General features: G+C 44.2%; 1 protein-coding gene across 1 annotated transcript in view; it reads left to right on the top strand.

Annotated features, from left to right (window-relative positions):
• The window catches only part of ppp1r9a (protein phosphatase 1, regulatory subunit 9A), a 52,477-nt gene that overhangs the window by 10,008 nt on the left and 16,277 nt on the right, over positions 1-26,192 (top strand). Inside the window, exons 3-8 of the mRNA XM_071910765.2 lie at positions 7,588-7,720; positions 8,676-8,796; positions 12,436-12,540; positions 19,294-19,429; positions 23,037-23,189; positions 25,941-25,994. Of these exons, the coding sequence (XP_071766866.2) occupies positions 7,588-7,720; positions 8,676-8,796; positions 12,436-12,540; positions 19,294-19,429; positions 23,037-23,189; positions 25,941-25,994 (702 nt within the window). The remainder of the gene's footprint in view (positions 1-7,587; positions 7,721-8,675; positions 8,797-12,435; positions 12,541-19,293; positions 19,430-23,036; positions 23,190-25,940; positions 25,995-26,192) is intronic.

Raw genomic sequence — 26,192 nt, 5'->3', positions numbered from 1 at the left:
ACTCATTAGATTGTGGCAAGTCCCCGGCATGCCAAAGGTCAATGTCACTTCCTCAGACGCTGGGTGTTGTCTGTCAAGATGACTGAGAAAGTTTGGCCTGGCACTGTGCTGCACATCTCAGTATCTCTCATATCTTTACGTAACTATATAGCCTGATCTGTCTGTCTGCTTCTCTCTTTCTCTCCTTCTCACTCTCTCTTTCCCCCCCATCTCCTTCTGTTCATATCTGTCAATCTTTTTTGCAAGACACAAATTCATTTCCATCATCAGCAACCGTCTCATCCCCTCAGCACCCAGACACTCTCCTCAGCACCTGTCAGCTCTCCAGCATGGTGTTGTGTGTGTGGGTGTGTGGCCACAGGTAGATGTAATGGAATGTAAATGTGCTGAGCTGTCGCCGCAAAGCAGACTGCCTGTGTGTGTGTGTGTGTGTGCCAGGCTGTAGTTAATCCACTGCAGGGTTTGCTGGGCTTGTGCCACAGTGGTAGGAACCTTTCTCCTGGGTTTCCAGCCTCTCTCTGCCCTGGGCAGCGTCCACTGTCTGGAAGGCACAGGGCGGGCGCTGGCGCTGGCACTGGCAGACCGACGGCCCGGTTTAATACCATCAGAGGCGGTTGGCCGGGCACGGGCGCCATGCCGTGACATCTTGGGCAGGGACTCAAACAGCCCTGGAGCAAGCTCACCCCTCCACACACACACACACACACACACACACACACACACCGCTACTCTCTTTTCCTTTTCTTTCCCCCCCCCCCCCCACTTTCTTTTCTTTATTTCCCTCTCATTGCCTGTTTCACTCTTCAATAGCTCCACTGTCTACCGTTGCTCTAACTCATGAATCATGTGAGTCACCCTGTTTCTCTCGGTGGCTACCGCCCGCCATCCTCTGCTCATTCTGCTCTCCCTTTTCATTTACTTCTTCTTCCATTTTCTCATCATCTCCTCCTCCCTCCCCCCTTGTCCCCTTCTCTTCTATCCCCTCTTCTGTCCTTTCCTTTGTCTGTCCCTCACTCCCAGTGTCCCTCCCTCCTTCTATTGCTGCCTCCTCTTCCCCTCCCCCTCAAAATGTTCCTTTTTTACCTTTTCCCTTCCTTTTACCCTCCAGTCTTTCCCTCCCATATTCTGTTGCCCCTTCCTCCCTTCCTCCCCCTTACCCTCCCTGTGGTTTAGCAGGCCCTCGGCTAATCCCAGCTCCTCTGTCCCGGAGAGGAGCCAGACAGACAGACAGACAGACAGACAGACAGTTAGACAGTTAGACAGACAGACAGACAGACAGTTAGACAGACAGTTAGACAGACAGACAGACAGACAGACAGACAGACAGTTAGACAGTTAGACAGACAGACAGACAGACAGTTAGACAGTTAGACAGACAGACAGACAGACAGACAGACAGACAGTTAGACAGTTAGACAGACAGACAGACAGACAGTTAGACAGACAGACAGACAGTTAGACAGACAGACAGACAGACAGACAGACAGTTAGACAGACAGACAGACAGACAGACAGACAGTTAGACAGACAGACAGACAGACAGACAGACAGTTAGACAGACAGTTAGACAGACAGACAGACAGTTAGACAGACAGACAGACAGACAGACAGACAGTTAGACAGACAGACAGACAGACAGACAGACAGACAGACAGACAGACAGTTAGACAGACAGACAGACAGACAGTTAGACAGACAGACAGACAGACAGACAGACAGACAGTTAGACAGACAGACAGACAGACAGACACTTAGACAGACAGACAGACAGACAGTTAGACAGACAGACAGACAGACAGACAGTTAGACAGACAGACAGACAGACAGTTAGACAGACAGACAGACAGACAGACAGTTAGACAGACAGACAGACAGACAGACAGACAGACAGTTAGACAGACAGACAGACAGACAGACAGTTAGACAGACAGACAGACAGACAGTTAGACAGACAGACAGACAGACAGACAGACAGACAGTTAGACAGACAGACAGACAGTTAGACAGACAGACAGTTAGACAGACAGACAGACAGTTAGACAGACAGACAGTTAGACAGACAGACAGACAGTTAGACAGACAGACAGACAGACAGTTAGACAGACAGACAGTTAGACAGTTAGACAGACAGACAGACAGACAGACAGTTAGACAGACAGACAAACAGACATGATTTGGCTGAGGGGCTGTCAGCCAGCAGCGTAGCCAGCAAGATGAATACTGATTCAGCACACCAGTCTGGCACGCACGCATGTACAGACACGCACATGTTGTGTTATCACTCACATACCTGATGTGCATTTTCTGCATATGTGTATCCACATTCAAACACACATACAGAGAGAAAGAGAGAGAGGCAGTTATACTGAGAAGGGAGGCTCAGCTTTATTGAAGTCAGTGGCTGAGGGCGTCCAGGCATCCGCAGTAGCACAGCGGCATCCACAGAATAAAACTGTATTTCAGGAGTTTCTCTACGTCAAACCACCCTCTCCCCACCCTCTGCCAGGCTCGGAGATAACAAGACTGCCAGGCTGTGGACACCCAAGCAGAACTACTATATGCACTTAAGTGCCAACAGCCAGTAGCTCCATTCTAACAGTTTTGATGGCTGGCAAAACACAAAAATGTGTGTGTACGTTCATGTGTGTGTGTGTGTGTGTGGTGTCAGTGGCATCGATCAGAGCGCTCCATGGATCAGGGATGGATATCAGCAGAGGAAGAGCAGGAGGACTGGCTGATAGAGCGAGGGATGATAAAAAGAGCTATGGAGAGGGAGAGGAGGGGAAGTCATTATCAGCCTTGACGTTTTTCCAGTTTGTACAGATCTCGGAGAAGTGGGTGTAAGTGTATGTGTGTGTGTGTGTGGGGGGGGTTATATAGCAAGGAAATCAAAGCAAAATCAAAACCAAAAGAGTGAAGAAATTCAACTGGCTTCTGTTGTGAAGTTGTGATTCTTTTGACAGTCTGGAAACTGGAAGTGCACCACACTCAAACTCCAAAATGAATGTTTCTGTACCTGGTTTACATACCAGGTACAGAAACATTCATTTTGGAGTTTGATTTTTTTTTTTTATTAAAATTGAATAGTTACATGTGCTCAGCAAGCTTCATGAATGCTACAGCCCACAAAACTAATTCATCCCCCACTATATGATTTCAAATACATGTGGCCATCCATCTGAAAATAAGGCTGTTTTTTTGTTAAATCCTAAAAAGCTGACTTTTTGGAGGTACACGGTTTTTCAGTCGAAAGTAGCGTTAAGCTTGAAAGTTGTTTTAGAAACTCCAGGCAGTGCAGAAGAATATATTTACATGTAAATTGTTGTGGTTAATCCTGCAAAAGACTATTCCAGTTCAATTCCAGAGGGGCAACACATGCCGAGGCAGGCCATTATACTCCATTTTAATTCCATTTTTAATGGTTGTCTTTGTGTGCTGGCTCTTCAATAAAAATGGAATTACAGTTGAGCATAATAATGACCTGCGTCAGCATACTGTGCTTGAAAGTAGAACATTTTAGTTGTTTACCAGTTTGACTTGATGAGGATATGGATTTCACACAGTTATCAAAGCAGATAAGGATCGAATGCTATGACATAATGAGATTGACATTGCTATGTCCATGGATCAGTTTATTGGGTTGCATTGGTCATCATATTGATGTGCGAAATATTACTTTTATGGGAGCTGTTGAGTTTTGTAGGCCTATCTCTTGAGTCTGTCTTCGTCCTTAAATGCAGACAGTGTTGGGATGTGTTGGTGCTACAAGATTTGAACCATACTGTATTTGGCTCCAAATTGTCTGTCCCATGAAATGCCTATGACTTAATACCTGAAATAGAGTAAATTCCAGCAACACTTGCAGTACTGAGAACAAATATTTACTAGTAAAACCAACGTGTTTCGGCATGTGGCTTTCATCAGGATTTGTAAAAAGTATGACTTAACACTTTTCATATCCTTTCTCGGAACAACCTGCTCCTGAAAACTTGTCTGGGAAAGGCAGACATGGTTGGTATATAGCCTATAACATTTTTTAGTGTCTTTTTATCCATATTGTCACAGTTTGAGTACAGCCACTGTCCATGAGTGGTCAGCGGTGGCCATAACTGTCAGCTCCCCAGCTGTCAGTGTTATGGCTGCCAACAGCAGGCCTGGTGCTGTTGTTTGGCCATGTTTCAGCTCCCTATAGTAATACAAGCGGCCCAGGCAGGCAGTATCCTACCACACTGCCAAGGTTAAACACAGTCACATGCCACGCTGTACCTTCTATCTCACATTCTCTCTATCTCTCTATCTCTTTCTATCTCTTCCTCTCTCTCTAACTCTCTTATCTCTCTGTCTCGCTGCTCTCTCAATTCAGTTTCAAAATGTGTTTTATTGGCATGGTAAAATGCATTCACATTGCCAAAGCATGAAGAAGACAATATACGTATATAATTTATCTAAGGAGACGGATGTGAACATTATGCACAACTCATAGTAAACAATTAACAACTGACTGAAAGAGACTTCAGTTTGATCGGTCTTAGTCTGCACTGGTCGTCCTTTAGGTTTTAGCAAGCTGTTTTGAATTTTGCTGCTATTATACCTCATTTTAGCATGGTATGGTAATTTTTGGGTTATGGTCTTGCTTTGGAATTCTTGATATATCTGGGTAATCTTTGGCAAGGAATTTTCTCTTAAATTATATTACTTGTAATTGTGTTTCCACCCAATTTAGCGGACAAAGTGAACATAGCCTGTGTGTGTGGTGGTCAGATAAAGCGCCAATGTGTAGTTTCTGTTTAGGGCCAGATAGCACTCCAATTTACTTTGTCTGTGGGTAGATTCATTCCAATAGGTGATGCAGTCTCTCTCTCGCTCTCCGTCTCTATCTTTCTCACATACACACGCTGATGCTGTTCTTCCTATTTCCCTTGTGCATGCTCTTTCATTTTTCTTGCTGTCCCTCTCTCTCCCTTGCTCCTGCTTTCTTGCTCATCCGTCTCTTTTTCAGTCTCTCTGTCTCTCTGATGTTTTTGAACTCCATCTCCTGCCCTTTTCTTATCTCTCTCCATCACTGCGCCTCCTCCATCTCTTCTCCACTCGCCCTCCCTCTCACCTCCTCCCTCGCTGCCCTCATCTCTCCTCATCTCTTTCTCTCTCTTCATGACCTCTCTCTCTCTCTCTCTCTCTCTCTCTTCATGACCTCTCTCTCTCTCTCTTTCTGTCTATGGCAAGCTCCTGGCCACATGCTAATGTGTTTGTATGGATATGTTTGTAGATAGCGCAGAGTGATGGAGAGAAGCCATTAGACTGTGTAGTGGCTGCCAATAGTAGCATCCAGGACGTCCGGGACAGTGCGAGTGCTGCTGTTAGCATTCGTCAGCAGTGTGTGTTTGTGCCTGGGCTTGTATGTGGGGGGTTATGTGTGTGTGTGTGTGTGTGTGGGTGTGGGCATGTTTGTGTGTGTATGGTGTCAGGCTGTCGTTAATCTAGTGTTGGGTCTGCTGCGTGTGTGTGTGTGTGTTTGCTTTTACCTTGCTGAAATGCTATGTACTACAGTATGTATATGTGTGGGTATGTGCATGTATGTGCGTGCGTATGTGTGTGTGTGCATGTGAGTGTTAATAATGCAGGGCTGTTGATCACACTGAATGATTGATGACACGGAGGTCATGGATAGAACACACACACACACACACAGAAGAGCAGAGTGTAGCAGCGTCACGCTATAGTATCAATGTGCCCATGCTGCGTGAACAACTAGCAATACACTCTCTTTGAAACAGAGCACCGTTTACAATCCCTTATTTATTTCCTCGGGTCTTTATCATGTGGTCACTGATCAGTCAATCCCACACCACATGCTAGTACAACATGAAACACTCGTGTAGAAAGAATTGTGCAATTTTGTGCAGTTAAATGCACAAATCTCTCTACTGATGTTTTTCCTGAATTTTTTATGATTTGAACTCGTTTTGGCTCATTATCATTATCTTCCAATGCTCCAAACATATTGAAATATTGATAAGTTATGCCCACTGCCTCATCGTGCACAAGCATTGTGTTCATCATGATGACCTTGGATTGGTGAGACCTCTTTCCATTTGTGCACACACATTTTTGAGTGAGCTGCAACCAGTGTGGGGTAGAGGCCATCTGGCTTTAGTTAATACATGTGATGTGATGTGCTACTTTATTGATCCCCGTAGGGCCATTTTTTTCCCTTTTCTCCTCTCCCGGGAGGTCAGAGCATCTGGGAGCTGGCAGGGATTCAGTGTCTTGCTCAAAGACACTTCAGCAGGCCGGTTGCTTGCTGACACACGGTCTTGAAAGCCACGTTGCCCGTCAAGCGTTAGAAGTACAATTCTATGGTATTGACATGTCATCTGCGTCCTTATTGCAGCGAGTGACTGCTTACTCTCCTCATCTAGCACTGATGAATGTGATCTTCACAGATGAGTAGCAGGAAGCATTGTGAATAACACGAAGCATGATAATGATTGACGTCATTAAGCCAAATGTGTGATATCTCTCTCCCGAAATCCTTGGTTATAGGGGACGTAATGATGCTAACACTGCCATGTGGCAAATGTCACTTGTTTGTCATGCAAAAAAAAGATGGCTATTAATAACAACAGCTGCGGTCGGTAGGGGGTGTGCAGGTGTGTGTATGTCTGTGTCTGCGAGAAACAGACTGAGAGAGAGACGGACAGCTGGGGCGATGCTAGTGTCGTGCAGTGTCATGCAGGAATGCTTAATGCACTTGCCGGTGTGTTTACGCGTGCGCATAAACGTGCACACGTTATGCGAGCCCGTGCAACCCCGTGCATCGGACATGTATGCAGCGCCAGCCTCCAGCCTTCTGCAGAACGCCGCACAAGAGACGTGACAAGAGCGTGCACGTAGGAATCAGCTCGTGCACGGCTGCCTCCCCTCCCCACCCTCCCCTCGCTCCCCAGTGCAGCGAGCGGTGAGAGCGGTTGGCTGTGATGAGATGTGAAGTGACGGCTGACTCTTGCAGTGGATGAGCGGTTCCTACGAGGGGCCCGTCCCACGCAGCCATATCAGGGGAGGCGCTAGGCAGCTCCCCCCCCCCCCCCAATCACCACACTGACCTTATGTTTCTCTACATTACGTTGTTGGTTAGTGGGATGTATGGCGCAATGATTTGTGGCAGCAGTTTTGGCCTTCTAAAAACAGCCGTTTACCCCGGTGTTGTGAGCTGTAGTCATTGTGTGGATTGTGCGTAAAAGAAAATGTAGTCTTTACCATCAACTGGTTGGGCACATAAAAGCCCTTATTTCCCATTATTCATATTCTCAAGCTTGCACTGTACTTACCACCATTACTCATCCAGAAGAGCCACTGGTGTTTGCTTGAAAGACTGCAGGTGTTCTGTCCTCTTTTTGTGAGTTGTAATTGTTGCCAGGTTTAGCTTTCTGAACAAAAGTCTTTGTTAGGCGCCACACTCTCTCTCCTTTAGAAAATGTCAGGAAACATCCGAAACCATACTGCTGTGATCATGGAACCTTAGTCCTTACCGTTTTCTATCTCAGTTTTTTGATCTAACTGCTGTAACTTCTTGTGCTTCCTCTCCAGGTGTTCAACACCTACTCCAATGAGGACTATGACCGTCGCAACGAGGAGGTGGATCCTGTGGCCTCCTCAGCAGAGTACGAGCTGGAGAAGAGAGTGGAAAAGCTGGAGCTCTTCCCCGTGGAACTGGAGAAAGGTGGGGAGGAAAATACAAGAACATACCTCAGTAGATAAAGAACCACCTGCATATGGGATCTGCCCTTTTTTATGAAATATTTGAGCATTCTTTGTGTTTGTGTTTTCTTCTTTCTTTCTTTCTTTCTTCCTTCCTTCCGACCTTCTTTTAGCCATCAGTTCAAAATGTTTTAAAAGTTTTGATGTCTGGCTATGATAGGATGGTAAAATTGTATGGATGGTGACACTACTAACTATTCATTTTAAGGCTGGCTTTCTTGAAGATCCCTAAGAAGGTGATTTTTGCTGCTTTTCAACACCCTGTTGCTATGCAGCAATTCACAGCAAATCTCCTTAGATTATGTTGAAAGGCATGGATGCTAGCACACAGTTTGCAGTTCTACTTCCCCATGAGCTTCAAGGAGCCGATATTGAGCCTCCCCCACTTATCTTGTCCTATTGAGAAGGTTTTTCTACTTAGAAGTCCAGTATTTCCGAGGACCTAAAATAGAATGACTTTACATTGTAGGGTTTCACCATCAACTCCCTTGTTATGTAACACTAGAACGACTTGTGAATGATTAATGCAGGATGGAGAGAGGCGAATTCTACACTGGAAGGGAATTTCCCACCCACCGCACGTTTCCTATTTCTGTGCAGCCCAGCCGTGCGGTTAGTGAATCGGTCTCTGCCCCCTCCCCATTAATAAATCAATTGTTCTGCTATCTATTTGTCTGACCCTATCCGTCCATCCATTTATCCACGTGTCCCTCGCTCTACCCGAGAGCCATTTTGGGTTGGGTGCTGTTGTATTGATTGGATCCCATTCAGAGCGTGCAGGCAAGCAAGCAAATGGAGGCCCTTAACCTTGCACATAGAATATGAGTACTCAGTCACACACATGCATCATTTACAACTATGTAAAGGCACACACACTCACACACACTTGTCTGACTGTGTGTCCTGTGTGTTTCCAGATGAGGACGGCCTGGGTATCAGTATCATAGGGATGGGGGTGGGGGCCGACGCCGGCCTGGAGAAACTGGGCATCTTCGTCAAGACCGTCATCGAGGGCGGAGCCGCCGAGAGAGACGGCAGGTGAGAGCTTCTCTCTTATTGGATATCACACATATTGCTGCGTGATAACTCAGTCTAGGGACACGCGAGAGCAAGACGAGAGTGTGTGAAAACTCCCAATTTGACACACGCAGGCGCAAAGATGCACTTATCACTCATTGTACAAGTATGCACACACCAAGTAATCTCTCTCTCTCTCTCTCTCTCTCTCTCTCTCTCTCTCTCTCTCTCTCCCTCTCTCTCACACACACACGCACACGTTGGCTCACACCCTGTCCTTGTCAGATTTAGCAACAGGGGTTAGGATTAGATCAACAGGGAGAGGCACAGCCTGGGACATAAAAGGAAGGCTCACACAGGACAGGGTGCTTGTGTGTGTGCATGCGTGCGTGTGTGAGATAGAGACTCTGTATGTTTTGTATCTGTGTCAGATTGCAAGTGCGTGTGTACAGTAAATGAGAGAGATGGCTTTGTGTATGCCTCCATATTTCTGTCTCTCTCTTTGTCTCTGGCTGTGTGTGCGTGTTTGTCTACGCGTGTGTTGGTGTAGGTGAGGGAGAGAGCATGTGTATGTGTGCGCGCTCGTGTGTGTGTGTGTGTGCATTGTAAAGCACGAACAACGCAGCGTAAGCACTCAGCCAAGGGTAGAGGAGGCGATGACAGCTCCCCGGCAGCCAAGCTTTGGTTAGCTGCCTCCGAACCGTCAGCTTCTACCTATTTTTCTCTCTCTCTGTCTGTGTAGCTCAGGTTCCCCCATAAACAGATTAAAAAAGTGATAAGTAGTTCTACTCAGTGCAGCGTTGTTCAGAGAGCTCTCTGTACGCACGGGGAACCTTAATGCACTGGAGTTGTTTCCGGTGGGAGTGTTTTTTTTTAATGCCGCAGCTCTCATACAGTAGATTATGGAAACAGGATCTTCCTCCGTTGTAAATCTGCAACTCCCCTCGATGGATTTCACAGTGAACCTCGTCCACTTCATGAGAGGAATGAACTCCAAATGTCAAGACTCGAGATATTAGTGTCGTGATAGTAATAAATATTGGGTAACGCGTGCACGTTTATTCGCCCTCTGAGCGCTATCACACTCAGACACACACACACATACACACACACACACACACACACACACACACACACAGAGGCGGTGAAGGGGAGGTGTAGCTAGCCAGAATGTAATTTCCTTCCGTCATTACCTCTCTGGCTATAGGGCTCTCTCTCTATCTTGCTGAGTCGGCTGTAATGGTCTGCCACACACGCACACATAGGCAGACAGATAGATAAGATGGGCTTGGCTTTGGCTCATTGTTATGTCTGGTGCGGATGACCGTGTGTGTGTGTGTGTGTGAGTGTTTCCGGGGTGGGGTGGGGAGGGGAGGGGTGAGGGGTGGAGGTGGTCGGGGGGTCGTAGAGGGTTGTGTGTGTGTGTGTGTGTGTGTCTGCAAGTCACAACTGCAAGTCACATGCAGTATCATCTTCATCTGTGTCCATTTGTGTTTTTCTCAGCCTCGGCCACACAGAGCGAGATTAAGACGTAGCTGGAGAGTCGGAGCCTGTGAAGGTCAGGGAGCAATTGAGCCGCTGCCAGTTCTGATAGACAGACAACCAGCTCGCTCTCTGTCTACCTGTCAGACCGATGCGTCTCTATATGTCCACATGACAGCTGCAGTTGATGTGCTGGATGTGGAGGGGCAGATTGAGTCTGCTGCGTGTTGTGGCGGTGCGGTGACGGGCTCCGGGTGGCTCAAAGGACACCGGGTACTGGGGCTGCGGATGTAGCCATCAGAAAACAGTACTTGATTTTGCAATAAAAATGGGGGAATTGGTAAAAATTTCAAGTCAAGGAAAAATGGTGCTCAAGTCACGCTTGAAATGGGATATTTATAGCTACCTATAGGCCTCCTGCATATCCCAGAAACTACTGGAAATAATTAGTTTCTCATTCTTTTTTAGTTCCTGAGCAGAAAAAAACATGGGCTCAAAGATACAACAAAAGAAAATATGATGCTTGACCTCCAGTCTTAATAAACATATCTTCAATTCAGCATCAGCACAGTAAGCACCAAATAAAATCAGTCAGACTTTGTGTTCTTCTGACTAACAGCATGAAAACCAAAGGTTCAGGATAAATGGAGGCTATAATAGTACAGGTTAAGTGAAAACAAACTGCACTCAACTTCTTATACCTGTAGGAGAGAATAAAACTCTTATGAAACAATAACTCATTATCCTCTGAATCATCCTCCATCTCCCCTCTCTCCAATGCAGAGTTGTTGGTTGTGGTATAAAAAGACCAGGTACACAAAGTTTGTTTATGTATGGTTTGATTGGACCATTTTATGTGGAAAATGTGTGGTAAAAATGGCCTAAAGTGGCCAAAATTATAAGTGGTTTGTTGTCACGCGGAAAAGCTGCAGCAGTTTTGCTAGTAAATATCGCAGGGATTGGTTGAATTTACAGTCGTTATTGTGATTGTAAAATCCTGCAGAGACTGGTAGAGAAATCCCAGGCTTTTCTTTCTCGCTGCTCTTCTGCTCCCCTGTTGCTCCACCGGCAAGAGGAATTACTTGGAAAGATCCTGCAGCACTAATGCCGGATGGATGCGGGACTTCTACCATGGAGACCAAAGTAATTGGTCGTAGAAGGGAAATGACTCCTGCTGTGAGCTGAAGAGGCTCATAATATGCCTTCAAGCAGTGAAATACTAAAACCATATCCTGTTTTCCTGCAAAATAATGATAGCTTGGCTTTGTTTTATTCATATGTAGAAAGAAATTATTCCAAAACCCAGATTCAGAATCAGTCTGAGTCTGTTTTTTATGCAGATTTTAAGGTGGATTTAAGCTGTTTGATTTAATTTAATCCAAATAGCAAGGAGCTCTATTTTAAGTGATAGATTCACAGTTCTCCTGTCGTAAGTAGTGGATCATCAGCGGCTTAATTTCAGGTCAGGAACTCAGATGACCTCACATCCTGTCCAGAGCAGAGCAGAGATCCCGGCTGTGTTGATAGGCCCGGGGCAATAGGCTAGCTACACTTCCTGTCCTCGTTAGCCCTCCTAGTTTGTTTTGAGCCTTATCTCTTCTGTCTCTTGGTTAGGCAATAGTCTAGCACCATCATAATGGAAATTTGTGACCGCAAGATAGTCTGCCGCTGTTGTAATTTTGAGAATAATGCAAATAATACGCATGATAGGCCGGTTCATTTGTCGCTTGCACCTCTCGCAGTGGTTTTCTCGCTTCAGAGCCATGAATAGTTATGAAAAATGTCTGAGAATATTCTCACACACTCTAAAACTTGTTTTTTGCATTGTTGAAGTTTTATTTTTGTAGAATACACAGTAATCATCAAGCAGTACATTAGTCATGAGCTGCAATATCAGTCACTTTCAGTTCACTTGGAGACACACAGACAGCCCAATGCACCATATAATATAACACACAAGAAAGAAAGAAAGAAAGAAAAAAAGAAAGATTTTCCTCCATTAGATAGTTTAGTGTTTGTTTGGGTTGATTAACAGATTTTGGAACATTTCACTCCAAAACGATAAATCCATCCTTTGAAAAAATTCCTGACAATTTCCTCACAACATTATTGCTGGCATGAAATTAAAACTCAATATGACAAATTGTTGCTTTGTCCCTTTGTCTGTCTGTGCATCAGGATCAAGGTGAACGACCAGATTGTGGAGGTGGATGGGACCAGTCTGGTGGGCGTCACCCAGAGCTTTGCTGCCTCCGTCCTCAGGAACACATCAGGAGTGGTCCGGTAAGGTCACACACACTCACACACACACACACACACACACACACACACACACACACTACAAAACAATTCCACAACAAATCGTTTAGTCTCATATTTAGTCTTAAGATCTTATTTTTCTTAAACCAAGCAAGATAATTCATTGGGGTGAGATAATTCCACTTGTTTCCAATGCAGTTTTAGTTGTTTCAGCTGGTTTTTACTAGAAACAAGAGTCAATATCCTGAAAAACGAGACAGAATAAGGCAGATCACTCCATTAATATCAAGAAAGTGACACGTCAGGTTATAAGATCACTCAGTCTAAATCATCAATACTTTTTCTCAATGAACAAGAAAGAAATAATCCAACAATCCAGCACCCGTTTACAGTATCTAGAGATGGGCTGAAGTATTTAGGGATTACTATTACTCCTCAAATCAAAAACATGATACCATGTAATTATGACCCCATTGTAGCTCAGGTAAATGACAGCTTGGATAGATGGATGACTCTTCCCCTCACATTAATTGGCAGAATCAATATTATTAAAATGAATATTCTCCCCAAATTTTTATATTTATTTAAATCAATTCCGCTTACACCCCCGCCAGCCTTTTTCTCCAGCATGAAGAAAGCATTCACAAACTTTATCTGGAATAAAAGACGATCAAGACTTCGCTTAACACTACTATACCTACCATATGATAGAGGTGGGCTCCAGCTACCCAACCTTTTATGGTATTTTAGGGCAGCTCAGCTTAGAGCGGCCTTTTTCTGGTTCTCTGACCCTTCCAATCTACCATGGGTCCAGATAGAGAAAGATAGTGCCAGAGGACTAACTCTGGATACATATCTCTACTCTGACTCTCTCAGAAGGCTTAAGCAGAACACAGCTAATCCATTTGTTAAATCCACAATTACAGCTTGGTATGAAACACAAGACATGTTTAGGGAACCAACAGGGTTATCACAATTTCCCCCCATCTGGGGTAATACATTATTTACACCAGGTAAATCAGATCCAGATTCAGGCTCTGGGCTCAGAGGGGATTACAGAAGATCTCAGACCTTTATAGAGATAACACCCTTATGTCCTTTGAAAATGTTAAAGAAAAATTTGGGATCCCTCAAACTCACTTGTTCAAATATTTTATAGTTTCATTCACTCTAGGACTCAATCATATCAATGCCCTCCTTTAAGTGTCATTGAAGAACTGGCAACATCAGACCCCTATGCTAAAGGAAAAATCTCAATAATATATAGGAAATTGGTAAGGGCGTCTACAGAATCCTCAAACTATAAAAGAAAGGCGTGGATAGAGGATCTTCAGACAGATATTACAGAGCAGGAATGGGAAAAGGTTTGTTATCATTCACAAACGATATCTATTAACAGGAGATTTAAATTGATCCAATATAATTGGCTTATGAGAACGTATGTAACTCCTGAAAAACTCAATAAATTCAATCCTAATATCCCAGACAGTTGTATAATATGTAGAACAGAGAAAGGAACCCTATTTCATTGCATATGGAAGTGTAAGCACATACAAGACTTTTGGAAAGGAATAATCGACACAATTTCCACCATCATTCACAAAGAAATCCCTGTACGCCCAGAGATTTGTATTCTTGGTCTTATTCCAGAAGCATTGGCCCTAAGAACTCATGAAAGTAAGTTGGTTAACCTTTGCTTAATACAAGCGAAACGTCTTATTGCCAGACACTGGAAAAGTGTTTGCTGTCCATCTTTGAACCTATGGATTAATGAGCTTTCTTCTTGCATAGCGATTGAAAGGCTTACTTACACAATCAAACAAAAAAGTCATATTTTTCATAAAATATGGGATTCATTTCTTACATTTTTGGAATCAAGACCTGATATCCTAACTTCGTAAATTTGACATTTACCAAGTGAGACTGTACACCCTTTTTTCTTCCCTTTTTTAAAATTTATTATTATTATTTTTTTATTTTTTTTTATTTATCTATTATCTATTATCATTGTTTTTATCTATACCGATGGCTCAGAGTTCATGGGGGGGCGGGTGGGAGGGAGGGAAGTTGTTTTCGAGGGAGACTTGAATGATGCAACCAATTCATTTTGGAAAGATGATGTACCATGTTCAAAATCAATAAAGATATGTGATACAAAAAAAAAAGAAAGTGACACGTGATTCGAGAAAATTCCCGAAATGAGGTGAATTGCATTGGATGCAAATGAAATTATCCGACCACTAGCAGATTTGTTTATCACTTGTTTTAAGAAAAATAAGATTTTAGGGCTCAACACTGGATTAAATGATATTTTTGCGTTGCGTACACTAAATCACTTGCACATGTTTTCATCCAGCGAGAAAGATATTTGGATTGCCACAAGATTATAGGAAAGTATGTCAAGCGGCTCTCAGCCCAAAAGGCAGACTTCTGTCATAAAGTTTCAGACAGAATTACTCTCCACGATAGACTGAAGCCACTGAAAAACCTCCTTTACACACAAGAACGATCAGTGAGCAGCAGAAGACAAAGGACAGTCCTCACTATTTTAGCTGCTGCTGTCCTCATGTATGGAATAATACTTGCTTGAGCAGCTGCATAAAGAGGCCGTGCCGAGCTGCAGCGGAGAGCCAGCAGGATCTGGCAGACCCTTTAGCTTCATTACCATACTGTATCTGAAATGAGTGAAGATACGGGCACAGAGTACGGTTGTGACCAAAAGGCTTGTGTGTGTTTGTGAGAGTCGTTCGGCAGGGGCCCTCTCAAAGCAGAGCGGTGGGGAGGCGCACAATGGACAGACACAGCGTGGCAGGAAGGCTTTGATTTGGAAAGCCAACGCTACGCTGTGCGACTCTGTGGGCTCGCCGTCTCTCACGTTCAATTGTTTCTTGCTCTTTTCTTTCTTTTTCGGTAGCGTATAGAGTTGAGTTTCTTTCTGGCCAGCGCTCCTCTCAGACTGTTTTTCCCAGCTATTGTGCGCCCCTCCCACCCGTCTGAGTCCTCTGTTTACTCCTCCTCTCGGTCACTATCCTACTCCCATTCTTCTCTCTGTGTCTCTCTCACCTCTTAACATTTCTGTTTAGCCGTTTATTGTTTCTCCTGCTACTATCCGACCATCCCCTTGTTTCTGCTTTATTATCCATTCATCATATTGCTTCCACATCCATCCGTCCATCCGCCCGCCCTCTACAGAGTGGTGAGACCGCCGTTATGCTGCTATTAAATAATCCAAAGGGCACAGTGTGGTTTTTAACCCTGAAACCTACTGAGCGCTGCCACAGCCAGATGACAGATGGCGTTGTGAAGGACATCTATCGATCCTGTTCCGGCCAGCACATTCTCTCTGGGACTCAGACGCTTGATCCGAGCTGTGGAAAGATGGGTGTGTGAGTGTGTGTGTGTGTGTGTGTGTGTGTGTGTGTGTGTGATGTGTGTGGTGAGTACAGTGCTCGGGGGAAAGCCTGTGGCTGAAGAAAGTATCAGAACAGAATGTTTGCTGGACAGATGCTGTTTGTTGAGCTAATATTGACAGTAAGGGTTTTCCACATAGCAGGATGTGGCTATATATGCTAGGCAGCCTCATCTATCTATCTATCTATCTATCTATCTATCTATTTTATCGTCTACTCTGCCAGTTATTGATGTAGAACTATTACTTATATATCATGTATTAGACTCTATATGATATATCATGAAGTTTTAGATGCAGAATATGGAAGTTAAAATACTGTGACTGTGTTTTAGCAAGTTGTCATAACTGTTGCTCCTTACTATTCAGAGCGCTCCCTCTCATAGAGTATGTCATCAAACCCTTTTCGCTCCTCTCTCCCTTTCTTCTTCCTCTTCTTCTTCTTCTCATTATACATTTCTATCTCCCTCTATCATGTCTCACGCGTTCGCTCCTCCTCCTCGTTGTTCTTCCCGGTAAATCCTTCTCTCTCTCGTCTGATCACTAGAGGTTTTACGGCCGGCTGTCCTAGATTTGCCATTTCAGCTATATTTAACCCTGAGTTCCAACAGCAAATCATCCCGGTCCCTATTCGGCCTAGTCAGAGCTCAGCCCCTCCCTTCTCTCGCTGTAAAAACCACAATGTTTTAGAGGCCCTGTCACATAGATCACCTGGAGGGAAGCACAAGAGGAAAATGCATTTCTTAATATCATATCGAGCATAGAAACAAAATGGGCTGCATAACTTGGTAAATGGTTGAACGTTGTTGCTGAATTTACAACTAACTTGACACCCAACATGACTTGATGCAACTGTGTAGGCTACAAACATTATATGAATACACTCAAATGAATGGTGTGAGGTGCATTCATACAGTGTATAGTCACATCTAATATAAAAAGATTTTTAAAGATTTAACACTAGAAAGGCCAAGCTGCCGTCAGTCGACCGCTGTAGTGAAATTTGAAAGTTTTCAAAATGTCCCTCCACAACTTTTCCAAGCCCCATTTTCTGTACAAACCAGTGCTGTTAGATTTTCAGAATAACACAAGGAAATACTACTATAATACTTGTTGGCCTTCTCTTCGACCCCCAAAATCCACTGGCCTTTCTAGTGTTAATATGAAATGAGACACCTCTGTTTGACCTAAAATATAATAGACAGCACATCTCCACCTCGGTCGACTAGCCATATCCGTTGTGCGTGAACCTGTGCTGACATCCTCAATAACTTGTCAACTCAGCGCTACCTAATGGAGCAGACGCGTTTCCTATACCACTTCTAAATTTGTCACTTTCTTCGTACTTGATCTCTCTTTTGCGCACATCAAGCGGCAAAGAGCAGTTTAGTGCCTCGGGGTTCCCTCAAGTTCCTCCGCCATATATTTAACACCAGTCATTTCTGCATTAATCGGAGTAATCAAGTTGACCGGCGGTGAAGGTTTCTGCGGTTGGAAATGAAGCAGCGCTGCGTGTGGCGGCCCCAGAACAGCGGGAGGCAGGGAGGGAACAAGACAGGCTCCCCATGCGTGAGCAGAAAGGCTGTTTCCAGGTCAGCTGCTCCTCAGACCTCCCTGCTGTCCGATGGATAGTTGCAGTACAGTAGTTAGCTTAGTACAGGTCTCTCTCTCTCTCTCTCTCCCTCTCTCTCTCTCTGCCCTCAGTTGTTCCTTCACATGTAGATCAAAGACGCCTCTCTGCTGGAGCGGAAGGCATTTTCTACATCGCCTTCAGAAATATCTGAAAGAGCTCTCGGGAGCTGAATTCACTTGATTAGGCCCTCTCTGAAATCCTCCCTCTCTCTCTCTATCTATCTCTCGGTCTGTCTCTCACTCTCTCACAGACACACACACACACACACACACACACACAGAGTTAGAGGGCTCCCGCTGGGTTGGAGACAGATTTCCTGGAATAGGTCAGAGAAATTCGTATTTATCGTGACTTGTTTTGTCGGCGTTATGAGGAGAGTAAATTGGAAATGATGTTATGAATTTTCCTCTGGATAGCGGGGCCATTATTTGCTGTAAAGTTATAAGGTTTGGGAATTGGGTTTAATAGGGTATGACTTTGTTATCTTTTGCCATCGTTTTCTTTAGGTAGAGGCATGGAAAGGCACATCATATTGTCTTGTTTTTTTTATTTATGATCATGCAAACTATCAGCTCTTGATTCTAGGATGACACCTCTCCCTCTCTCTCTCATACAGACACACATGCAGGGATGCAGATTGTTTTTTTTGGGATGAATCACAATTCACGGACGTTTTGTCAGGTTATGAGCAGAGATGATATTGGAGCTGTTTTGGTTTTGATTGCTTTTTTCTGTATGGCAGGGTTAGGAATAGTTTTAGTTTTAAGAATAGCTTCATACTCTTTTACTGTCATTGTTGTTCTTAGAGAAAAAGTAGAGAAAAGTCAAAAGAGGGGCACATCCAGCCATATTTTTCAGTTTTCTGGAATAGCATCTCGCTCTCAGCGCATCTCTTTTCTACCATATATAACTTTTTTCTCTCTCTCTCTCCCCGTTCTCTGTCTCCCTTTGTCTTCTCTGTATTTTCAGATTTGTTCCTCCCTGTCTCTTCCTTCCCCACATCAGACAGCTTTTATGTTACTCTCAGTGTGTATGTAGGTAGGCCCTATGTGTAGCTACAGTAGTAAGCCTTGTCGGGACTATAGCTTGGAGGCACTGCCTGCTGTGAAATTGCCTATGGGCGCTCTCCATTTACTTCCATTCCAGGCTAACGGCAGGCTGCCTGGGCTGACTGTCCTGTCACATTACAGTGTGTGTCCTGACTGCCCCCCCACACCCCCACCCCCACTGCCCTGATACTCATTCAGATATCGCTGTCATTGGTACGTGGCTGTGGGCCTCTGCCAGTCTCACACACTGACTGCTGTGGTCATGTCTCTCTATACAAATACACACAACTACGATAAGAAGATGTAAGAACTTGAAGTACAGGTGTAATACTTATACGTCTTAATAAGGGGTATGACTGTCAGGTATGATGTCCGCTGTATGTCTCAGTGGAAAATCAATGAAAAGATTGTGATGATGACGACCTGGTGGCACACAGTGTAAAATGCAGTGTGGAGGGTGATGATGGTCTCATTTGTTTACAGCAATTATACTAATGTCTCAGATTTAATGTGATTTATTGATGCCCAAACCCATGTTTAAATGTTTGTATGACATTATATATAATAATATGTAACTGACAGGCTGGTTGACTCATTGCGCGTTTGGGTTAGGGTTATGGGTTACGAGCAATGACTAAGACGACAGAATGAGGAGTTGCTGATTGGCCGGTTGCGTGTCGTCACAGGTTTGTGATTGGCCGAGAGCGCCCGGGCCAGCAGAGCGAGGTGGCCACACTCATCCAGCAGACCCTGGAGCAGGAGAGGAGGCAGAGAGAGCTGCTGGAGCAGCAGTACGCTCAGTATGACGCTGACGACGACGAGGTAACCACCACACACACAATCCTGGACACTTCCCGGGACACACGCATCCCTCAGCGTTTCCCTCTCTGATGCTGCTGCTTACTTATAGAGCGGCTAATCCACCAGCCACTGAGCTCAGGGCCCTGTAACTCATGCTATTTGTGTGTGTGTGTGTGTGTGTGTGTGTGTGTGAGAGAGAGAGAGAGTTTGTGCGTGCGTACCCTCAGGTGCCCTGGTAGACACGCACTTGTGTGCACACATGCATGAATGCATACAGCATACAGACGCACACATACATACGCACGCACACGTGCATATAATCATATAGTAACATGAATGAATGCATACCGTACACACACAGACACACACAGGAACAAATGCACTCATGCGTGGATGTACACATGCAAACACACACACTCACACTCACACACTCAAGCTCCTCCGTGCGCTGTCCTCATCACCATTGTTAGAAGTCCCTCATTTCCTGGTGGATGGTGGATTGAGGGTCCTCATGCATAAGCGACCCTACTCCACGCCTTGGAAGCCAATCACAACACTACCGTAATCACGGCCCCATACACATGTAACACTGTCAGCGCTTGGAAAGTCAAGGCAGGAATTCAGCCGTTGGGAAAGACCTCACCGTGCTTTGAGGATTTATACATGCAAGAAACCTTCCTTCTTCTTCTCTTCTTCCCCATCTCTGTCATCGTCTCAGATCTGCATGGTGAAAATCAAAACAAACCTTTAGACGTGCTATGTGATCTTGTAAGTGAAGGAGTAGCCTCTCCCACAGATCCCCACAGGACACATAGAAACGAGGATGGTGATTGTATTAAAATTGCTAATCCATAAATGGATTACCAAACCTACGCTATAAAAACACACTCAAAATCTGCCACCATAGCACACCAAGGCATCCATAACTCCCTACACAACTGCCGATAGGGTAAACAATTAGGAAGCCATTAGTGTGATCTATGGGGCAATAAAAGGGCCTCATCAATATTAATATCTCTATAAATATTAGAACAAGTTCTCACCAGGGGGGTGTGAGTGGGGGGGGGGGGGTATTTCTCACAATGAGTGCTGCCTGGCTAGATGTGGCAGACAGCTCTTTATCTGGAGCTGGGGCTCGGGTCCCAAGAGGGGAGGTGCTCCTTTAGTTAGGAACAGACAGGCACACACACACACACACACACACACACACACATACGAGCCCGCTTGTGTGTGTGGTTTCATTTATGCATAATCAAACACAGATGCACACGTGCCCATCTGTCAGAAGGTGACGAATGTGCACACACACACACACAAAAATGTTTCCATCATTTTATCATCAAGTCATTTAGTCCCATATTCAGTCTTGAAAATACTTTTTTCATAAAACAAGCGAGAAGCTCTGCCAGTGGAGTGAGATTAATTCCACTTGGTTTCAAAACAGTTTCACTTGTTTCATTTTTGTAGAAACAACAAGGGTGAATATCCTGAGAAACAAGGCAGATCACTCCACCAGCATCAAGAAAGCAGATTTGCATTAGATACAAGTGAAATTATCAGACCCAACTGGCAGATTTAGAGACACACACACACACACTCACACATATACACTCCCCCTGCAATCAAAAGCCCTATCACAGCTGTCTCCTCTAGCAGGCAGTGACAGACATTATGCATATATCACACTCATATTAGATATTCATAGTGCAGATCATCGCACACTGAGCACCCACTAAACAACAGCGGGGAAATTTTCTCCCCGCACCGTCCCTTCCTCTCCTGATCATCATGCATGCAGTAGCAGGTGATGCATTTATCATATGCAAATTGGTGTTTCATTGCCCCTCCCATGTATACAATGGTTAACGCCACCTTCGGTAAATGGGACCTTAATGTAGGATGTTGGTACCATGGCAACAGGGAAGCCTATTATGGAAATGGGACTCTCTATCGGCCATGCAGGCAAACAAATCAGGCCTGAATATCGCTATCTGGCAGGGAGATGGATGGAGGGAAGTGGAGGAGGAGAGATGGGGATAGGATATAGACCAAGAGGATGAGAGAGAAAGTGAGACTGAGCGAGCGTGTGTGTGTGTGTGTGTGTGTGTGTGAGACAGATAGAAGCAGACAGACAAGAAACTACAGAAAGATAGATTGTACAGAGAGCAAATGAGATATAGAAATATAGAGAGACAGAGCAAGATGTGTGGTCAAGAAAGAGGGGAAACAAAGAGTGCTGGACAGAAAGGGAAAGAGAGAAAGAGAGAGAGAAAGAGAGAGAGAGAGAGAGACAGTCCATTCATTTTCCACTCAGGGAAACAGTTCATCTCCATTCATCCTCTGTGAATAAATAATTACTTAACAATCATAAAAAATATGGAGATCCACATGGTTACACAGTGCAGGAAAATGACACAGACAGATGGATTGATGAATAGAGAGAGAGATAGTTAATGGGAGATGAGAGATGTTTACAGCCGAGCTACACTGAAGCTTTCAGGGGTTGCTGTTGGGCGTCAGCCATCAAGTGAACACTCCCAAAATCCACCTAGATCCAAAGCCTGATGCCAACATTAATTTTATTTTGTGAATGGGAGAAATGAAAAACAGCCTAGCAAGCATTTGTTCCAGTAGCCTATAAAAACAGGAGCCTATAGCCTACATTGATACCAAGCCACAAAAATGTAGTTCAACTCAAATCCTTTTGATTTTTTTTAAAGCAATAATAATGATAAGGTTTTCTTGATTCAATGATAACACTTAGTTGATAGGCTCTATTACAGGCTCTAATTTAGTTTACAGGCTCTAAACACACTATGCGTTCTATTTTTTGACCTGTAAACTAATTGCGCATGGGAAGGTGGGAGACAAACAGTTAATAATCAAAGTTAAAAAGTACAGATTTGGCCAGCATAAGTTATCTCGTGTCTTATTTTTATAGCAATGACAATTACGGCTCGTCAGGCTGTCAACGCAATGCATTTTTGACAAAGTTTTGGGTAACTAAGTAGGTTAACTAAATGTTATATAACCTGTCGCGCTAAAATAGTATTACTTATGCAAAATAGATAGTGAAGAGTGGATAGCATGAGGATTTTCTGCTAGTGCTTAGACACGCGATGTGCAGCATTTAGAGCAACGTGATGCGCTCTGACTGGCGGAGCTTTAAGGATAGATGGCGGATAGAAAGGCGACAGAAGGACAAAGAGAGAGAGACATCGGAGAAACGGACGCTGCAGTTGGACAACTGGATGTCTTGTCTCTGTTTTGCAGGCTGCTGACCCCTTAATGAAGGGTGAATGCTAATAGCTTTTACTGGATAACAGAGCAGAGCCTGGCAGTCACTGTACTGTACAATAGCACACTGTCTAATTACAGGTCCAGCCCATATTGACTGTGAATGTTGTACAGACATAAACAAACACAAACAGACACACCCACAATACGTTGATATACACACACAGATACATGCACAGTTCTCTTTGTCTTCCACCAAGGACTGAAGGCGGGTAATGTGGGAAAGCCGATATTACACACATCTCTATAGTGTACTGCATCTGTGAAGTGTAAAAAATGTCCGGGGAAAGTTTCGACCCCACGTTACTGACTGCTGTGTTCCCTCTCAAAGCAGACAGGGGAGTACGCCACAGATGAGGAGGAGGCGGGGCCGACGGTGGCGGGCGAGGAGAAGAGCATCGAGGTGTTTGACTTGCCGGAGACGGAGGACATCTTGTCTCCCTCGGAGTTAGATGCCACCAAACTCTACCAGAAGTTCAGAGAGGTAACGCGTCCAGTCTGCAAAACTCTGTTTCAACCCCGACTCCTGAATATCAGAGTAAAGAATACTGATGTGGGACCAGTGCAAGCCCAACATATTTCACTCTTTCTCATCAGTGCCTGGCGTTTTAGTTAAAGGAGAGACTTGAAGAATAAATAACAAATTTACCCACACAGACTCTAGAATATAACTTAGTCACAGAAAGTGAGGAAATTATATAAATAGTAAAAGAAACCTACACAATGGAATCTAATGCCCCTGATTTACTTGGCAGAGTTTGATTCTTTTGTCACAATCTAAGATCCGCTTACCCTCCCTAATTCCTAATCTGGATGATTAGAGGCCTGAATACAAAACCGATGTAAGACCTACAGTATGCTCATTACATCCCCAATTACCCATGTTTAGTTAAAATCCACCAAAGCGGAGAAAGAGCCAACACTTCAAGCCCGTGTTTCGATCCGATCTGTATCCCGGTCTTGGCAGCTCTTCACCCAACTGGCCTCCAAAAAAACAATAACCTTCGTTCAACTTTCGGTGCCGCGCTTCTAACAATGATCTCACCTCAAGGCCGCAGCTACAAAACAGCAGATTGTATTCATCGACAGTTAACTCGTTTTTATGCTTTTTTAGGTGGCTGAGCAGCTGGTAATATTGATCGAGCTCTCCGGCACTGCTTTTGGCACCGTATCGCTTCAGCCTGTCCCCCGACTGCCACAATAGCTGTATGACACATTTAACAAATGGCTTCAGCTGCACTGCGGGCACTGCTGGGGATATTGAGTGAAACAATAATGTAATCTCCGGTCCCAAGCCCTATGCACTTCTTTTGCGCTCTCCCATTTTCTCCTCTTCTCTATATCACGCCCCCCTCTCTAGATACACTAAGTATCTTTTACTTTTTTTCTTCTCACCGTTTCTTCCTTTTCTCTCTTTCCTTTCTAACACACGCCATCAAAAGGGAAAAGGAGCCAGCCAGTTAGCGCATCAAGCCTCAAAAAAGGACATTAAGAAGAAGATGAGATGGTAAAAAAAAAAAGAAAAGGTTCTTTTAATTTGACATGGAGCAAAAGGGCTCAGAAAGTGCAAAAAAATGAGAAGTGAAGATAATAATTTAAGCATATGTTTCAGCCCATCAGGCTATCATTAGTACTCATTTCTTCCACTTTTTGTACCATGTCAAATTAAAAGAATCTCTTTTGAACTATTTCAGCTTTTTAATGTTCTTTTTTGAGGCTTGTGCCCTAATTGGCTGGGATGCGGGCTCCTTTTCCTTTTTGATGGTGTTTTGAACTCTGTTTTGGAGCCAACAGAGTAATCATTAGTGCCTTAGTCAACACAGGCGCAGTATCGCAGGTCTTTATTCACATTTTCTAATGCACACATGCACACACACACAGTTTCCACTTAATGCTCTTTTTGTGTTTCAAATCTCTGCCTCTCTTCAGGCAGACAAGAGAATCCAGCGCACATCAAAGTAGCGATTGTTTGAATGCTCCACAAAGCTTAGTGTAATCATATCAGAAGGGATAAAAGATGCAGAGAGCTGCCTGATACGGTCCATATGGCATTAAATCAGCTTCATGAAGTATAATGACTTTAGTGTGATATTTTGGATTGGGATTAATTGTGATCAAATTCTCAATGTTCACTGACAGATTGGTTAAACCGCTAATCTGGCTCACTATTTCTTACACTTTGCCCTCTCATTGTGTCGTTTGACCGAGGACAAGTGGCTCAAGTTAAACTCTCCCACAGCTCCCTCTATCACTCTTTCCTTCTTTCTCCCTTCCTCACTCGCTCATGCTCTGCTTTTCCTTCATTTCTGTTTCTGCATCTCTTGCTCTGCATCCAGTTCTCTCTCCATCTCTTCCTCTCCTTTTCACTTCTGCTCTTTCACCATCTCTCTCTCTCTCTCCCGTGCCTCTGCATGACCATCCATCTCCCTCTCCATCCTTACCTCCCTTGTCATCGCTCTCTCTCACTCTCTATCTATCTAGCACTCTACACTTCAAAAGATATCCATCTTAACAAGCCATTTAGACTCATATTCAGTGCTAAAATCTTAATTTAATAAATTAACTTAATAAACCTTAATTTTCTTAAAACAAGTGAAGTGGGTTGAGACGATTACACTTGTTTCCAATGCAGTCTCTGTTTTTAGAAACAAGTGTCATTATCTTGAAACAGGGCAGAATAAGGCATCAATTCAAGAAAATAGATTTGCATTGGAAACAATTGAAATCTACAGCTATCTATATCTATCCATCCATCCATCCAGGGATGTAGTGGAGGCTAACCCCACCTAAACTCAGTTAAACGCCTTTTTATTTGAGGAATACATTTTTCACACCTTTTATAGGCTGACATAAATTGTTATGATGTAAATTCATAGTGCGCATCATAGGAAAAGAAAAAGCATAAGTTAATGTTTTTCTGAAAATGTAATTGATTCTTGTGTATCTGTGGTTGTTGGCCTCATGATGAGTTCATAGCTTTCCCACCTTTTTAACTTCCACTACATGGCTGTATCCATCTACTGTATCTGTCTGTCGCTGTCTCTTGCCTTTCCCTGCCTCTCTGGCTCCCCTGTGAGAGAGTGTGTCAGTGCTGGAGCAGCGATGCTGTCAGGGGAGGACAGGGTCGGCTGCCTCCGTCCGTCACACTGTATCGACAGCAGAGAGCCTGCGCAGCCATGCATTTGATCATCTGACCGCCTTGCCTTCTCTCTCCCGTCTCCTCTCCTCCCAACAGCTCCAGATCAAACACACAGTGACCGAGGCCGAGATCCAGAAGCTTAAAAACAAGGTAAGAGATTCAAAGTGTCAGTGGGCCGACCGGTTGTAGGTACAAATGATGGAAGTTTGTCAGAGTTCAAAAAATGTGTAAATGGATGTGTAACTTGCCAGATGTAACAGAAACAGGGAAGTTTGGGAACAGGAGTTCAGGCTTGTTGGGAAAGTTTTGGGGATAGATTTTGCTGGTTAGGAAGGGATAGGTAACATC

The sequence above is a fragment of the Centroberyx gerrardi genome, chromosome 19, assembly GCF_048128805.1.
Source record: "Centroberyx gerrardi isolate f3 chromosome 19, fCenGer3.hap1.cur.20231027, whole genome shotgun sequence".
NCBI lineage: Eukaryota > Metazoa > Chordata > Actinopteri > Beryciformes > Berycidae > Centroberyx > Centroberyx gerrardi.
This window is presented reverse-complemented; position numbering and strand designations above follow the sequence as displayed.